Source organism: Trematomus bernacchii, unplaced genomic scaffold, assembly GCF_902827165.1.
Source record: "Trematomus bernacchii unplaced genomic scaffold, fTreBer1.1, whole genome shotgun sequence".
In the NCBI taxonomy this organism is placed as follows: Eukaryota; Metazoa; Chordata; class Actinopteri; order Perciformes; family Nototheniidae; genus Trematomus; species Trematomus bernacchii.
Window position 1 is genome coordinate 16,310,566 of NW_022987689.1, and position 17,321 is coordinate 16,327,886.

General features: G+C 40.7%; 1 protein-coding gene across 4 annotated transcripts in view; it reads left to right on the plus strand.

Annotated features, from left to right (window-relative positions):
- The window catches only part of LOC117488741 (F-box-like/WD repeat-containing protein TBL1XR1), a 38,736-nt gene extending 26,429 nt beyond the window's left edge, over nt 1-12,307 (plus strand). For 3 of the 4 annotated variants that reach the window (XM_034137808.1, XM_034137811.1, XM_034137809.1), the window contains exons 12-16: nt 477-551; nt 694-821; nt 6,671-6,836; nt 6,930-7,031; nt 9,981-12,307. In XM_034137808.1, the coding sequence (XP_033993699.1) occupies nt 477-551; nt 694-821; nt 6,671-6,836; nt 6,930-7,031; nt 9,981-10,007 (498 nt within the window). In that variant the 3' untranslated portion in view covers nt 10,008-12,307. Of the gene's footprint in view, nt 1-476; nt 552-693; nt 826-6,670; nt 6,837-6,929; nt 7,032-9,980 lie in introns of those variants that run through there. The other variant, XM_034137812.1, reaches the window with a different exon arrangement.
- The last annotated feature ends 5,014 nt before the right edge of the window (nt 12,308-17,321 follow it).

A 17,321-nucleotide genomic window follows, 5' to 3' on the forward strand; every position in this document is an offset into this window, starting at 1 on the left:
ATTGAAATAAATATAGACATTTTGTGAGTATATTCATCTTTATAGAATTAATTCGGGCAACCAGAGACAGATTCAACACTGACCAGCGGTCGAAGTCTTCCTGTACGCGGGACAAAAGGGGGGCAAAATGAGCTTTATAAAGATCTTTAAATGTATCGGTCACCTGGATCCCGAGGTAAGTGAAGCTGTGTGGTGCAGTTTTAAAGAGAGTCCGAGTTCAAAATATTATTTACATTGCTTTTAAAATCGTTCTGTGTGACACGAAGAAAATGGGAAAATGGTGTTGGTGAACACGAATCAATAGATTACATTTATTTCGGGACTATTACACGAAATGTCGTGAGACTGGGTTGGACGCTAAGACAACATCTATTTTGAAATGTATTGCTAAACTAGGTATATTATTTATTATGTTGCCCTTGTATGTCAGTCAAATATGCTGTGTTTTTTTTCAATTTCTAATCTTCTGGATGCAGAATGAGGTGAACGCCATCAAGTGGGATCCCACTGGCAGCTTGCTGGCCTCCTGCTCAGACGACATGACGCTGAAGGTCAGTCCTCATCACCTGCATATTTATTTTGTGTCATTTTATGGCTTAGATGACAACTTAAATGAGCCATAATCAGACAAATGACTCATTATATGTAGTGATAAATCCATGCTGACAGCTTGTTTCTTCTTCTCTGGTATAGATCTGGAGTATGAAGCAGGACACATGTGTCCATGACCTCCAGGCCCACAGTAAAGAGATCTACACCATCAAGTGGAGCCCCACTGGGCCCGGGACCAACAACCCCAGTGCCAACCTCATGCTGGCCAGGTGAGAGCGCCAAGCAGCCATCATATGCACAGTCTAATGTTCCTAAACAGGCAGTTTTCGAAAAATAAGATATTTTATAATAATTCTGAGGAGGTATCAGGATATCAAGACAAACTCAATACATTGTGTTGCAGAGGTGGACTCGAGTCACATGACTTGACTCGAGTCGCATATTTTTGGACTTGAGACTTGCTTGACTAACATTGATAAAAGACTTGACTTGACTTTGACTTGGTACTTATGACTTGAGACTTGACTTGACTTAACTTGAGACAGATGACTCGAAAGGACTTTACTTTTTAAAATTAAATATTTGTTTTTGTATTGTACGGAGCCCCTAAAGGGCAATGAAAAAAAAATATATATACTGTATCTCGTTCGCTCAAGAAAGTTACCGGAGTGCCAAGTAGGAAGTGGAGCACACGGGAGACAACTGTTTCATTGCAGACTGTAATCTTTATGTTGGGAAATGGCAGTGCATACATTATTTTAGATATATTTTGAACTCGGACTCTCATTCACTTCATGAAATCTCTACAGCACCAGGAGGCAGCGGGATGTGTAACTCCGCCTCTGAGAAGTGCAGCACCAGTGCGCAAAGAGCTGTGCCTTTTACGCAACGCCTTCACTGTGTTTACTTTCATTAGAAAGAAGTGTGTGTGTGTGTGTGTGTGTGTGTGTGTGTGTGTGTGTGTGTGTGTGTGTGTGTGTGTGTGTGTGTGTGTGTGTGTGTGTGTGTGTGTGTGTGTGTGTGTGTGTGTGTGTGTGTGTGTGTGTGTGTGTGTGTGTGTGTGTGTGTGTGTGTGTGTGTGTGTGTGTGTGTGTGTGTGTGTGTGTGTGTGTGGTGGACTATGATTATGATTTCAAGAGTGACTCCATCATGCTCTGATGATGTCAACAGGGCGCTGTCTTTTCATCGTACACACTCTGCAGCAGACTGTGTGCTGATGGTTGTTACTGTCAGAGTGTGTTTAAGACAGACAAAGGGAGAAATAAAGAAGGGAAGATGAATAACAAATGCTTGCCTCACCCCTCAGGATATTTGCTCTGGTCTCCGATGCTATGCTTTTGCAAGGAGTGTCACTACCAGATGTTATCACTCACATCTGGCTCCAATGTGTTTTTCTCACATGTTGTGCATCCACAAATTCTCACAACATCTTTTAGAGTTTTTTGGGCCATTTTTTGTGGCAGCCCATATTGTCACTAATATTATTATTAACATATTAAGCCTATTAGCTTTGGCTCCCTCGCTAACTTCTGTGAGACCTTAGGGCTTCACTGTCTTTACTTTCATTAGAACAGCTGAAGAGCGACCGCAGGCTGCTTTGTTTGAACCACACACACATCGAACTGCCCGATTAATTATATTGTGTGTGTGTGTGTGTGTGTGTGTGTGTGTGTGTGTGTGTGTGTGTGTGTGTGTGTGTGTGTGTGTGTGTGTGTGTGTGTGTGTGTGTGTGTGTGTGTGTGTGTGTGTGTGTGTGTGTGTGTGTGTGTGTGTGTGTGTGTGTGTGTGTGTGTGTGTGTGTGTGTGTGTGTGTGTGTGTGTGTGTGTGTGTGTGTGTGTGTGTGTGTGTGTGTGTGTGTGTTCAAGTTACCATGAACAGTCATTTACACACATCTGGCCGACTATATGTATATGTGGGTGTTCCCAAATGAAAGAAATGTGTTTAATCTTAATGTTGCACTGTCAGCACACACACACACATATCATGCGCCCTGGTACATACACTATTCCGTTGTATTGGTTTTAATGCAATATTTCTTTGTGCACAGACACAGTTAGGAAAACAATGAGACAGAGTCATATGGGAGCGCCTTACACAGGAGAAATGCTGTGACCCGGCTGAAGGGGAGCCAGGGCAGGAGGCTTAACATGTTGATGTAAAATATTTGTGTTGTACTCCTGTTATCACTTTAGAGCCCTTTTAGAACTTATAGGGTTATCATTTCAGCGCCCCATTCTCCATTGCTGTTTATGTTGAAAATAAAACTAAACTTTTCATAACCACAATATTTTAACTGATTTAAATGCGGAAACTGGGGTTATTCATCAGAATTTAGTATGACTTGACTTGTGACTTGCTTGACCTGAGCAATGACTTGGTTGAGACTTGGTCATGACTTGCACATGTATGACTTACTCCCACCTCTGGTGTGTTGCATAGTCTAGAGCAGGGGTGGGGAACCTCCGGCCTCTGGGCCGTATACGGTAATTTATAAACACACGCAAAAAAAAAGAAAATGAAGAAATCTAGACCGCAAAAGAATTAAACAAGCGAGTGCCTGTTTTTCCTGGCCATGGTCAGGGTCCTTGAACACAACACGAGCCTAACGTGTCATCACGTGGTATATGTATCGTCTGACAGGGGTGCAGTGCTGACGGAGAGCACCAGAACGCCACTCTAGCACTTAAAAAATTGCAGTACCCATAAGGAGCTGTACACATGCCGCAGTTTTTTCGTGGCTGTGTCTTTAGTTGTAAGCCCAGTGGCGATCTGTCATACTGATCATACAATAACGCCATCGAAAATAATATGATACAGTACAACTACTTCTGGGTCTTTGTGTGTCATTCAAGTTCGGCTGTGTGTGTGTGTGTGTGGCACGAGCGCATTTTGTTTGAGTAGCGTTACTTTTATAATTCAGTAATCACACTACAGTTACTAACATTGCCCGACACGCATTACTTCGTTACTTTTATAAAATCAGTAATCACACTACAGTTAGCCTACTAACACAGAATGACTAGATTCTCCCTTTGACAGACAAGAGGGATTTCCGCCGCAGGTTTATATTTACGTAACATTTGCGCGACTTGCGCGTCCACATGCAGTGCATAAACATGGCTGAGTCAACAGCGATAACTTTCGAGGGGTGGAGGTATGCCCATTATTTTGAGTTCTTCCGAAGAAAGGACAGGAATGTGACGGTGACACCCTTTAATTTACTGCGACGACATGTCGGGAAACCCCCTCAAGGCGGCACCATGCATATCACGCCGTAAAATGCTGCTTCTTATTTTAAGTTTTCTTGCCTTGCTCCGCTCTGGGGGGGGGGGGAAGAGTGTGTTGGGGTGCCACTGATGGTGATGAAAGCTGGTTCGATGGGCCCCCACAGACTCTAGAATCGCCACTGTCGATGGGGAACAAAGCTGTCCGGTCCCACATGCTAAGTGCTAGCCAGAAAGCCACGGCGTTTAAGTCCTGACTCTCCCGATGGCCAATCCGTGCCTCCCCTGACTGCACGTCACTGACACACACCGCTGCAGTGCAGACTCTGCACGGAGGAGCAGCGGAGTCCGGGCGATGCTGCTCATCCAAGGAAGAGACACGTTCACTAAGCCAAAAAAACTATATCCGGTCACAGAGATCTGCTATTTTAAAGTAAAGTCAACACATATCGACTCTTAATATAGTCTATATTAAGAACGAGAAAAGTCTTAACATATATATCGTTTTTTGTATGACAAATGTGCGAGGGTGATGACGTCAGAGCATCGTCCTATGTGCCGGGGCTTAGCCCCGGACAGCCCCGGCCCAATTTAACCCCAGGGTATTTGTGAGGGAGCCCCTATATGGCATTACCCCGCTGAAGCTCACCAAAGTTTAATATATTTCATCGTTCAAAGTTTTGTCAATTGTTATGTGTATTGGTCAAATACTGGTTTCTAATGGTTTCTGAGGAGTTTTACTGGAATGAAAGAGCACAAAGTGTGTCTACAGAAGCAACAAAGCAGCATACTGCATTACACCTGACCTTGACAGAGAGGTTGAAGTTCATGTGGAGAGGAGGCTTCAGTAGTCTGTCTGTTTTATCTCTTGGGAACAATGCCTAAATCAATGCATTGGGTTGGTCACACAATTCATTCTCTTGTGCTTTGTTCTATCTGAATTATGAGAAGGAGTTATCACAAGCTGTTTAGTTGTGCTATCTTACAATCAATACTGTATATTGTAAATTTGAGGTAAAGTGTGTCGCCAATGTAACCGGTTAGAACTCGAAGTTGCGATGAGGTCTTAAAATGTATGGAAAGGGTCTTAAAAAAGGTCTTAAAAGGTATTACATTTGACTTCAGGATTCCTGCATATACCCTGATGTAATATATTACTTTTTGAGTAACGACTAGGGCTGCTCGATTATGGCAAAAATCATAATCTCGATTATTTGGGTCAATAATTGATATCACGATTATTAAAAACGATTATCCATTTACTTTGAAAACATCAATTGATTGGAGAAAGAAAATGTGAACAGTATGTTTTTAACAGTTGATTACCCTGAACTTTAAGTATAATTCAACTGAAAAACCACAAAAAAAAAAAACTAATAATAATAATAAAAAAATAATCGTTTTATTTCGATTATGTTGTTTTCGTAATCGTTGCAAGCCATAATCGTAATTGCGATTAAAATACGATTAATTGAGCAGCCCTAGTAACGACCCCATCTCTGCGCGAGTCATGGTAAGATATCTGGATTAAGAGGTTGCTTTTTCTTTGCACACATGAAAGAAAGAAGAAATGAATGGGCTGTGATTTTAGTTTTTTTAAGCAGAGGTCAATAATTTGTACGGCCCTCAGAGGATGTTGTAAAAATTGAAATGGCCCTTGAGAGGAAAAAGGTTCCCCACCCCTGGTCTAGAACAATTTATCTAGGTTTATCGAAATTGCATAATGGACTAGTGCAATATTCAAGTTCCAGGATTCACAGTATTTGTTAGAGTCTATGAATATGGTGAAATATCATTCTGTATGAGGTAATGTGGTGCTGCAGAGACATCCCAGCATACTCATCATATTTCACAGACTTAAAAAAGGATGTTTGTTTGGTACAGATCTCCCTAAGAAATCTTACCATCATAATTCAATGCATTTTCCCTAATAGTGAGAATTATGATGCAAAAATGATCAATCCCTCTAATACCGGGAACCATATAGCAATTATGAATTATTTCCAAATCGTGCAGCCCACCTGCTGCTAATATAATATTCAGGTTTGACTTGCCTTAGTTTTTGACTGATGATAACATGCAGAGCCAAACAACCAATACGCCTCAGTCTTATTGGTTGTTTGGATGCTGAGTCACCACACTGCCAGTTTTGATGCTCCAGCTGCACCTGTAAAGGTTGCCACTGTGGTGGGCTCGGTCAACCGGATCAGAGAGGGTCTTCCACCCAAGCAGCCCTAAAATCCCAGTGCGCCTGAGCGGAATAAACAAACTCACAATGCCATCCACGACATAGTATTGAGAGACAGAAGTATCCCTCAGTGTTTCAGATAAAATGACTGTGCCTGGTCAGGTCTGTCACAACAACGACATTATTGACTTATTGTACGATTGAAAACAACTTCATACATTTTCCTGATTATGGTCCACAGCTCTGGTTATATCTAACTTAAAGCTATTTTTTTTTTAACAAAGGTCTTAACCATTTAAAAAAACTGGATTGGCAGTGTAAAGCGTGTTTAGGAATGAATAACACTCTCTCTTTACTTACGACGTTTGTGGTTTTGTTAGATTTATGTTTTATTAATTTAAAACATGTTCCATAATTATTTACATAAAAATGCAATTTTTTCTGAAATGACATATGTCGTTGAACAAAAGAAGTTATCGGGAAAGGCCTAGATATGGTCTCAGATTAGAAGAACATTTATAAATACAATTTATTACCAAAAAAATGCATGCATAAATAAAGGAATTAATGAAGTAGTTTCCCTTTAAATGAGATCCAGCATTTCTATTGTGCATAATGTTTCTCACGTGTCAAACATTGCAGTTGATATTCCTGCGACACCACTCTTTGACACCCCTCCCTCCTCTGCTTGTTCCCTCGCTGCAGCGCATCGTTTGACTCCACGGTGCGGCTGTGGGACGTGGAGCGGGGGGTGTGTATCCACACTCTGACCCGCCACCAGGAGCCCGTCTACAGCGTGGCCTTCAGCCCGGACGGCCGGCACCTCGCCAGCGGCTCCTTCGACAAGTGTGTGCACATCTGGAACACTCAGGTCAGGGATAATGCTTTAACATTTTTGCACATACACATTAATATCAAAGCATTAGGAGAAGGTTTGCTGATGTGTGTGTGTGTGTGTGTGCAGACGGGGGCTTTAGTGCACAGCTACCGGGGGACAGGAGGGATCTTCGAGGTGTGCTGGAACGCCACAGGCGACAAAGTAGGAGCCAGCGCGTCGGATGGATCGGTGAGTTGTTTCTCACACACACTTTAACCTCTATTCACACTACACTAACCAGACACCTGACCCAGGAAGTGAGTGTTCTTAAAGGTTGACCCCAAGCCCCCAGGAAGTGCGCCGGACTCTGAGGAAAATATTGTGGCCAAACGGCGGTACTACACTTCCGTATCAGTCGCTGGGCCCGGAAAGACTTTTTCTCATTAACTAACATTGGGAAAGAGACGTCTGTAAATCGTTGGATATTTTTTTTTAAAGTAAATAAACTACCCAGTATGAACATTTATATAGCCCTTATTAAAAACATTCGGACCACGCCACCCGGCACGTTCATGTGACGTGTTCAGTACTACATGAGTTTTACCTTTACCCATGGATGCACAATAAGAACGGATTATATGAATACTTTCGTGACGTTTCGCTCTCTCAAAAGTTGGGCCATTTTGTCTTCATGCGCCAATGAGCAACTCTCATAGGAATGAACGAGGCCCCGCCTCCCACGCTGTATCCAGTTCTTATTATACATCCATGGTTGACCCAGGTAGGCCGACCCCATAAAAGCTCCGGGTGAAACCTGCCTCTGCGGGGCAAGGCAAGGCAAGTTTATTTATATAGCGCCTTTCAACACAAGGCAATTCAAAGTGGTAAAAGGTTTTACTGCTTGTCCCAGGACATGTGGTTTCAAGGACTTTAGCACCAAGGCACTTGAGATTGTAATATAATACAGACTGCTCTGGCGGCTGTGTTTTAAAAAAAAAAACAGGAGACAGCTTCAAACACAGCCTCAAAAACTGGATACAATTTATATTTGTTGGAGTTCAATTCATAAACACTTAATAGAGCCATTGGTATCTGATGTTGTTTTACTGATTGCTAAATAAGACATCTAATGGTTGTTGCTCATAACTAGCAGCCTAACCCTATTAACAGTTGCTCTGGATAAAAACCCTTTTCGTGTTTGAATCATATTCTGAAAATAACTAAGAACATTAATTAATACTTATTTATTCAATTGCAGTCCTATATTTGTAAGCTCTCTCTCTACATGCTAATAGTAGAAGTGTTAACAAGCATTGACCCGGGGAGCAGCAGGGCAGAGAGGCTGAGGGGGGACGCTCCGGAAGCCTGCCTCTACGGCTGAGTGTCTGCACTACTGCTGCAGAGCTAAAGAGACATGACAACACATCTGGATTCCTGCAGAGTAACGCTATAAGCACTCTTATTGGCTGACTTTATCGCAGGTATGCCATGTGCAACCATGAAATAAATACAGGTATTGCTCAATAATGATTTCCTTTAACCCTAACCTACAAAAGGTTCATATCTACATCAATGTTTCAACACGTGTTATCTTAATCTCTTGACAAGCCTCCACAGTGCACAGATGATTAACAATTGGATCAAGGCTTGAAACAAATGAACTAAATGAGGGTTGTGTTTCACAACAGCAAAACATGATACCCATTCGCAAACTCTCACAAAACATGTGCAGTATAATCTAAGTCTCATATTTCCAGTTGTTTTCTGACTACTTTAAAAAGAACAGCCTTTTCTTGCTATATTAAACACTTACACAGATGAGCAGTGCAGCAACACAACTACCAGGCTGTTTATGGCTATGTACTCAAAAGTGTAGTTTTAATGAAAATGCATGCGTTTGTGATGGTGGGCATAGGACTGGATAAATGAGTTGCTTTTGTTCAAACGCAGAGCCCTTTTACCTCAATTCACTTTTCTCTGTTTTTGAAACTGGAGGCATGTGAGAAAAAAAATCCAAGGTAACATGGGTTAGGAATATGACAAAGTATTTAGAATTATTCCTGTAAATTGTTGATGAGCAGGCTTGGGAAGTGACTTGTTAATTACGTTAATTATGTAACTGGATTACGCAATCAAATACAAAAAATGACATCATCAGATTACTGGTACATTAAATGGGGATTACTGGAAGGATTACAAATGATGTATTAAGAAGCACACGCGCACACATTACAACACTTCATGATTCTCACAAAATCAAGTGAAACTAGTCTCGGATAAACCATAGCAAATGTTCTAGTTCAGTGGTTCTCAACCGCGATCATATCGCAGAACAAAATAAAAATCAAAAAATGGCATAAACTATTATTAAATATGTCGGGTAGTAATAGATTTATTTATTTTCTTCTCAGAGTGTACCAGAATGCGTAGTTTATATGTTAGTCTTTCTAAAAATCTCCTGGGGGACAATCCCCCCAGACCCCCTGCTGGGGTTGGGTTTTCAGCATGTCATGTTTTCCACGTGTGGTGAATTTTCAGGATTGGCTCCAAGTCTGCCTTTTTATTGAATACAAGTCAAGTGTGCCTTTTTTTGTTATACAGTTCAACTTTGATTCTAGAAACTTAATGACCATCATCAGATTAAACTTTCTTTAAAAGCTTACTTTTGTTCTGTGAAGGAATATAAAATGCACTGTACTTTACTTTAATTACAATTGTATGCTGATTTTTTGTTGAATAGATTTGAGCGGTTCAAAATTGTGGGTCACGATTTATTGACGAAGGAAAAAAGTGGGTCCCGAGGCCTGACCAGTTGAGAACCACTGTTCTAGTTCATCGTGTCTTTTCTTCTTTAATAATGTTATATTATTCTGTTGTCTTACATTATACACTTAAGTAAAAGCCCTCTCATTGATATGTATTTTCTCTTGTATTTATATGCATTGCTATTGAGCTAATCCTAAAAAAGTAGTTACGGAAATTAATCAGGTTAGATTACTTTATATTCCGATTCTTCGATTTGGTTACTTTTTCCAGTTATATAGTAATAATGGAATTCCTTATTAAAGTAACCCTCCCAACCTGCTTATGAGTAATGAAACATACATCCTGCCAGCGCCTGTGAGACTCCTGACGTGGGATTTACTGAAACAGGAAGTAGCCTTTTGTTCTGACTGTCTTACTTCCTGTTTTTTCCAGGTTTGCGTGTTAGACCTGAGGAAATGACACTCGTCAGGGGGAGCCATGGACCGACTACGAATGTGTACATAGCCAAAATGACTGAGTGTCCCTGCCTGTCCGCCACACTGCTGTAGTCCCATCTCACACCATGGCCCGCCATCACAGCCAAATGGAGGACCACACCTTGGACACATACAGATGTAAATCATCGCATGGACACCTGTGCCGCTCTCTCAGACGTCCAGCAAACAAACATTTGTCTGTTTTGACAGACACATCACTCACACACCCAAACACTAGGACTCCTCTCGCTTTCATCTTTTTATCCTTTGTACCTGAACGATTTTTGGTTCTCTGTCGGCGTGTGCATATTGCATATGTCAGCAGATGTGTCATTGTTTTGAATTTTACTGCTACCTGCGGGTTAAATATTACATGTGGGGTGGGAGAGAAGAGGGGTGGGGCGGGGGTTTGAAAGGTATTAATCTTTTTACAGCCGGTGTTTATTAATAAGGTGTTCATTGGGAGATCCACTTATTGGCAACAAATGCAGAAGTTTAGCTTAGAAAAGGAAAATGGTTTTTAATTCTGTGGACTATTTTTTATCCAATCCAGTTGTTTTTTTTAACAAAGTATAAAGCAGTTAATCAAAGGCTGAACCGTCCTTTGTTTTTGCAACCTCAGAAATGGTTTTCAGGTGTTCATAACTCATCAGGTTAATATATAGAGCTCTAAAGAATTCAAAACCTTTTAGGCTGAAAGATAATCTTTGTAACAACATGTCACCAAACACCCATGTGCGTCCAGTGTCAGGTTTCCGTCACGGATCTGTGGCGTGAGCTTACGGATAGACGGCGGCTGAGCTGTGTCAGTAGTGAGGTAACGTGGCACAGGAAGAGCTTGCTTTCTGCCGTCGGTTCAGCTTCTGGGATCTGTGGAAATCAGAACTATGTCTGCTCCATGTGACGCCAACAACTAATAGTTGTAATCGTGCTTATTTCCTCGATTTTTGGCTTCTTGCTGACATTGCTAAATGATAATCAGACTAGGCCATTGTAATGTTTCCTTTGCTTGTTGGCATCACTTTAACACATCGAGTAGTGGTTTCGCTTAAAAAGTCCTGACTTTCACTCTGACAGCTTTCTTTTCCAGCAAGTACACACTACAGTCCCTGCCTTGGTTTGCCGTTGATAAAAATTAACACACACACACACACACAATCTACGCTGTGTTCCGGCCTATGCATGGACAGACAGCGCTTACGGTTTGTAGTTTTCAGAGTTGGCGTCTTGAGGCAAGTCTGTGCTTGTTGTTAAAAAGCAGACTCGCAGCATATGATCTGCATATAACATATATATATCTGTGCTATCACATGGGACTCTTCTTGTATGCCACTACGCTAAGGGTAGTTTTGAAGATGCTTCAAATACAGTGTGATGTCACTGTGCATCAGCAAGGGTCTTTACCTAAGGAATGGTGTCTTCTTTTTATGAAATACCATTAAACAGTCATAGAAAAATGTAAAAAGAGCAGCCATGTGAAGGGTGTTTTTTCTTTTTTGCACTTTAGACTAAAAATGTAGAAACAGGTGTGTTTATTTAAGTCATCGTAGACACATCTAATAAAATGCTCTTAAAGGTGAATTAGAATTGCTGCAGAAAGTGTGCATTGGGTAATTAAGGCGTCCTAGGGGTTCATCATTTAGGCAGACTTCGTGGCATTCCGGTTTTCATCTCTCAGCCATAACTAGCAGCTAACGGCTTGACAAACATGCGCGTATCGTCGGACTTTTCAGAGGTTTTCTCAGAATGTTAGTCGTTTAAAAAAAAAAAAAAAAGTACTGAAACTAAAGACTATTTTAAAGTTTGCTTTTACAGTCAACTGTGATTGGACTGTATGACAAAGACACTATTTCAAATGATGTCTATGACAGTGGAATGGTATTTTATAATGTTTTGTTTTTAGATGATAAGCTTTTTACACTGCATTCAAGTGTGTTTGCTTTTGTTCCTACAAAAAGTACTAACTTTAACTCTATCTTTGCTATGTCGGAGAGCCCTTGAAGGTTTTGTACTCCTCAAAACTTTTGTAATTCTGATTTATTTGTAGCTACGTACACAAAATGAAAACAAATAAATAATTCCGGATTAAATTGTCAATGTATTATAACCTGGAACATGTAAATACCAATTTGCAGATTTCTTTTTGTTGTGTTGTCTTTGCCCTCACTTATGTTGTACTCTTTTTCTCTCTCACTCACATGGTTGCAGTCAGCAACCTCTTGATCTGACTGTTGTAATATCACTCAGATTTCAAGGTCTAGAATAAAATCTATTTTGATAATATCAATGTGTTTGGTTGTACTTTCCATGTTGCTGCACTAACAACATTTCTTATGAAGGAGTTAATATTATATGGATTGCCATCCAGTTTTCTAGTGACAAAATGTTCCCTAGAACACTTATTCCAACCCTTTCCCTTAACTGACGACCCCTGAATTGTTGAGTGACATTTTATATTATATTTTATATTGTATTCATTCAACAAGTCAACAGTAAACTCACAAAGAGTAAGCATAACTACAGGAAATGTGTGTAAAATTAGCAAATTGGATGAATTTTGAGCAGATCAATTTCTCTAAAATTGTAAACTTAAATGAAGGTTTTCTTCTAACAATCAGTTCTATTCTTTTGTTTTCTCAATAGTTTGAGTAGAAGCCAAATACCTTCAAAACTAAAGAAATTCTCATCATTCTCAGCTGTACTTTATATTCAGCGCTAAAAAGCAAATGCTAGTATGCTTGCTTACATGCTAATCCAAGATAGTGAACTTGTTAAACATTACACCTTCATAACATCAGCATGCTAGCATTGTCATTACATGCATGTTAGCATTGGTATTTTGAGCATTTAGCATTTTTATCATGAGTATGCAAGCATTGTCACTCATAGCACATTAGTATTGCCATTGTGAGCATTTGAAATATGAGCATTTTCATCTTGGGACGTTAGCATTGCTACTGTCAGTCTTTTAGAATTGTTTTTTTAAGCATGTTAGCATCGTCATATGAGCATGTTAGCATTGCCATTGTGAGCATGTTATCACTGTATTAGTCAACATGTTAGCATTTTCATTGTGAGAATTTTAGAGCTACTTAGCTTTGTCATTCTGAGCATGTAAGCATTTGAATTTTAGCATTTACTTCAAAGCACTTCTGTGAAGATGTTGTTATAGCAGCAGAAGAGGTGGTTGTTTCCACTGCACATAATTAAGCAATAGCTCACGACAGGCCGTGGTATATGGTCATTATATCACAGTTAAGGGGCGTGGTTCCGCCCGACGCGACCCTTAAAGGCCCTGACACACCAAGCAGTCACCAGAGAACTCGCCGACTGTTGCGTCGCCGTGTTCTCCTGCGTCTTGGCCATGTGTCGCACTGGAACACACCGCAAAGACTTCAGCCGAGCACGTACGAACTGCGCATGCGTGAGTGGCAATAACTCTCCTTACCAGCAGGCGGCGGTAGTGTGTATTCGTCATTCAAAAGAGGCAACAACCGGAAGACAGAGAAGAAGAACAGACTGCGTGATCTAAACAAACAACAAATAGCGTGTGCGTTCCATTTTCGCTCTCGTCCATCGAAAACATGTTTCGTGCGGTACTGGAGCTATCAGCCATTGGAGTGTTGCTTGTGGAAGACATTCTCAAGCAACCGTTTCGCTTCTCATGCACTGCTTCGCTAGCTGAACAGCCAATCAGAGTGATTTCTTGGTCCGACTGCCTGTGTCCGACGCACGGCTGATTCAACATGCGTCGGCCGTGAAAGGCCAAATAAGGCGTGTCACGGCCGACGGTTCGGGACACACCAAATTGAGTTTGGGCGACAGGGCACGCTTCGTCGTCCGACTAACGAAGACGGCCGATTTTGGCCTGGTGTGTCTGGGCCTTAGCTGTGATATAATGAGCATATATCACGGCCTGAAGTGAGCTATTGCTTTTATAAAACGGTTACCAAGTGTGGCAATATGAAAGAAAAATACACACTCTAATTTAAATAGTTTTTATTAGTAAATAATGATGTTCAAAATAAAATAGTCCCTCTGTTGCCTTCTGCACGAAACATAGTGCGAGGTGGTTGCTATGCAACAACACTAACAGCTAGCGAACATAGACAGAGAGCGTTGATCCATTATTTGGCTATTTATTTACATTAATGTGTATGTTGCCGTTTATTGTGCACCTACTGAAAAACTGTCCAGCATCAGTAGCATGGCTTACGTGGTTACTTGTATAGGTTGAGGTTGTTCTAGGCTGTTGCTTGGCGTGGCGAGAATATTGCTCCACTTTCTCCGGTCCCTGAGATTCGGCTTCCAGTAGCTCTGGAGAGAGCTTTCGCACCTGTGGCCACTAACGGTCATAATTTCTCTGCTTTGTTTCAAGACCCGCATCAGAAAGCTTTTGAAAGGTGGTACTTTTCCAGTTGGTCTACCTGCTCTGCATGTAGCTCTGCATGTCGTCGTTTAGGTGCTTTTTTTTCTGGAGATAGGCACTGCTCAATCCACTCCTCCATAGTAAGGCCACCCCGGAGGTCGAAGTTAACCTTAAATGTTCCCATCTTAAGCTTTGTTAGTTAGTTAGTTTCGTAACGGACGTAATGTAACAGTTGTAACGGTTGTAGCTTTTCTCAGACGTGGAGAGATACATGACTTGTGAAAAGTAACTACAATTCTACCCGTGATATACGCTCATTATATCATGGCTAAGAACCAATCAGATTGCTTGATTTGACTTGTCCGTTTTATAACATATAATATACATTCGTCTTTCACATTTTCACCTCAACCTTTGGCCTTACTGCAGTGTGTACCTATCTCTTTTCTGAAGGGATACTTCAAATCAAAAGAATGCTGGTACTCTAGTTTTCCAAAATATATATTTTACATCAATAAATACAATATTTAAAATATATATATTGTATAGGAAAATAAAAGTCCACACACACATTGACACTCATATTCATTCATTCGAAAATTGTTCTACAAAATATTCAAGATTTAACAAAGGACCTTCTGTTTCAGTTCTTCATTGAAGCCATAAAGTGCTTACAAGGTAATGAATAGCCCTACAGTTCAGCCTTCTTCTCTAGAAAAATATGAAAGGTCCCATGTCATGGCCATTTCTACTGATCATAATTCCATTGTTGAGGTATACTAAAATAGATTTATACTGTGCAATTTTCCAAACTCACATTGGTTTCTCATACAGCATCTCTGTATAGTATGTGTATTCACCAGGTATTCACTCTCTGTCCTAAACGGCTTGTTGGAGCTCCTGCCCCCCCCCCCCCTCCCTGTGAGCCCAGTGTGCTCTGATTGGTCGGGAAGTTGCGAGGCTCGTTGCTGCGAGCTGCTGCGAGGAGCAGACAGGCTTCCGGGTCGGCGATACAGCGAGAACAAGCGAAACTCATCCTGAGCACACACAAACACTCACAGCCGAAGTAAAAACAATAAGTGTGGCTTGATATTGAGTAAGAAAAAGGTTTATAACGCTGTGAGAATGGGTCTGCGGAGAGCATTTCTCCGTGATCCCAACGTAGCAGCCCGAAAAACGTTTACCCATTTAAACAGTCGTGGTAAATACCTTGTTTGTTTTAAACATCATAAATACACAAACAACAATGAATACTTACAGGTTGTGTACCCGAATCTCCCGCTGGTCCAAACAAAGTAGGAACAGCATCGTTCTTCAGTGCCCTACGCTGTACATATCCGGCATGAATCCCTGAGAGGTTTGGGAAGCTTTGTTTCGTGAAAGGCTGGCAGAGGGTGTGGCCTCTGGGTATCCCCACGTCAGAGTACCCAGGAAGTAAACAATGGAAAATGAGAAATCTCCAACGAGGCGTTTTGGGGCAGCATAGACTGTGTTAGAGTTTTACTCGCTACAGGGTGTACTTTGAGGGGTTTTGACTCTGCACACCGTTTACATGCATAAAAACCTTCATAACACACAAGGGGACGGGTAATAACCGGAAAAGCATGACATGGGCCCTTTAAGCAAAATGATTTATGTTAGAAAAATTACTGTCTGGCCCACTTTTGGACTGCTACTTGTAAACTGTTTAAATACATTATAAAAGCTTTGAATTTATACAATGTCGTATTAAAGGTCCCCTATTATACTGTTTTTGATCAATAAATTATAGGTCTCAGATATATACAAAACATTTCTCTGAAGTGTTTGAGTCAAAATACCAAACACATCATTGCAGCATCCCATAATCCCCTCTGTTTCAGCCCTGTTTCAAAAGTGCTGATTCTGTGTCTGTTACTTTAGATGAAAATAAGGAGCCACCCCCCACGCCCCTCTGAGAGATATTTGGTTAAAAAAAACACAATGGTGCTTGTTGAGGTCTCCATATTAAGTTGAATAATTAAAACGAATGTTAATATAATCAAATATAATCTTGTATAACCCACAATAAAAATGCATTATATTTCATGTTTTATCACCACGGTATATACAAAGTGTAAGTGGTTTGGAAAGTTGAGTTTAAGGCCTATTATAGTTTATGGCTGTCACTGTTTAGCAGAGGGGAGACAGTTGTCTTCATGTAACAGTTGTAAATATGCAGTGGGGTTTATTTGTAAATCATTTTGTATAATCACACAAATTCTGTGTTTTATATTAAGTAATTATGTGTGTGTATTTTATTGAATATTCAATACCTGACAAGGTCAGAGATCAGTGGGCGGAACCTCTGAAGTGTGGTCGCTGTGCTCAGGAGATTATTGTTGTGAGGACTTCCCCCCCCTCTATATATTTTGTCCCTCACGTTTCCTCTTCCCTTTTTGTGAGAGGAGTCACTGTGAGGGAAACCTAATGTAAAACTGATCATTTAGTGGGAATGCTGATACAGCATTCCCACTAAATGTTATGCTACGGACAAAAAGTTTATTATTATTATTCCGCCGACTTATTTTGGCCCTCTTCTCCTCCCACATTCAACATCGCAGAAACTCTGTTCAAACATCAAAACGTTCAGCTCGGTCGGGAATCGCAGGCTATTACTTTTCTCATTCATAACTTTCATAATTCCAGAGATACATCCCATAATTCATCAAATTTTTAACCATTGAAGTCAATGGAGATATTCTTCAGACTTCAACAAATCTTCATACGACTTCAACTGCTAACTGTTCATTCATACTTTCACTCAGAAACCTCATTCCAACTTTAAAATGTTGCACATCTTTCTGACATTATTCGTGTTACACAACTTTTAAATCTGATTCTTACTTTTAGAGATATTAAACATTGTTCAGACCTTGTTAAAGAGGTTTTCTTCAGATTGTAACATTA